Raw genomic sequence first — 1,258 nt, forward strand, 5'->3', positions numbered from 1 at the left:
AGGTTTTCTTCTGGTGTGATCCTTTACCGTGTGTTCGGTTTCTTTGCTTCTGGATGGTTTAATTAATCGGTCGCTGTCAGCTGAGGTGAGCACGAAGCCTTTACCTAGCCTACCTGTTTGCCGGTAAGGAAGAGGTGTGGGGTGGGTGTGGGGCGGATGGGGGTCGGAGTGAGGAGTGTAAGGAGGGTGTGGACAAAACGGGTTTAATCCACAAGGAGGGTGTCAATAAAACGGGTTCACACCGCAAAGTGACGCTGAAAAGATTAAAGGTCCTGTGTCCTTTTAGGGCCATGGTGGTAGTGAACTCATACTCACTGTGCTGGGCTGGGCATGAGAAGGCGGGGCCCAGTTCTCTCCTTCCGGCATTTTAGCCTTCCCCTGACCTGAAGTCAGGTACCCATTCACACCTGGGTGGAGTGAGGAAAATCAGAGCAAAGTGCCTTTCCCAAGGAAATGGCCTACAAGTCCTTCGTGCGACCCATCCTGCAGTATGCCAGCAGCATCTGGAATCCACACACCGAGCAGAACATCAGCAAGTTTGAAGCGGTGCAGCGCAGGGCAGCCCGTTTCGTGACGAGGCGCTACCACAACTCTAGCCCCACTGCCATGCTTGAAGAACTGAAGTGGCCCACCATCCAGGACAGACGACGTGCAGCACGCCAATCCATGCTATACAAGATCCACAACGACCTGGTCAGTACAGAAGGCATCAAAGCCAGCCTGCGCCCTGCATCTCCACGCCGACGCCGCGGCCACCATCAGCAGTTCACCATTCCACAGTGCAGAACGCAGTGCAGACAGCAGGCGTTCCTTCCCCATACCATCAAGGACTGGAACGAGCTACCCCAGAACGTTGTAGAGGCCAAGACCATCGACACCTTCGTGTCAAGGGCCTCCCGTCTCATTTAAAAGCCACGCCCAGGTGGTTTTTTGTTGTTGTTGTTTTTTTTTTTTTTTTTTTTTTTGTGAGTGCGGACCCCTTGCATAAGTCACAGAATAATCAGCTAGCTGATTGTGGTCGCTGCCAAGGAAGAAGAAGAAGAAGAAGAAGAATGACACAACACCATGCCCAAACGGGGCTCGAACCCTAATCACTGGTGAACACTGGACCATAAGTGCAACCCCTAACCGAATGTGTCACTGGGCCTCCTTGGTACTTGCAGCTTACCTATCGGGCAGGATGGTGGTTTACCCTTAGCGCCTTATAGACTTTGATTAGTCAAGGAATAACGATATCATTGTTCCTCTTAAGTCATGC

The 1,258-nt window shown here is 51.9% G+C and overlaps 1 protein-coding gene across 1 annotated transcript; it reads left to right on the top strand.

Moving 5' to 3' along the window:
• Positions 1–453: 453 nt before the first annotated feature.
• LOC143300058 (uncharacterized) lies at positions 454–909 on the top strand. The gene has a single exon (XM_076613612.1). The coding sequence runs from the start codon at positions 454–456 to the stop codon at positions 907–909; it is 456 nt and encodes a 151-aa protein (XP_076469727.1).
• Positions 910–1,258: the final 349 nt, after the last annotated feature.

Source organism: Babylonia areolata, chromosome 25, assembly GCF_041734735.1.
Source record: "Babylonia areolata isolate BAREFJ2019XMU chromosome 25, ASM4173473v1, whole genome shotgun sequence".
NCBI classification, from domain to species: Eukaryota; Metazoa; Mollusca; class Gastropoda; order Neogastropoda; family Buccinidae; genus Babylonia; species Babylonia areolata.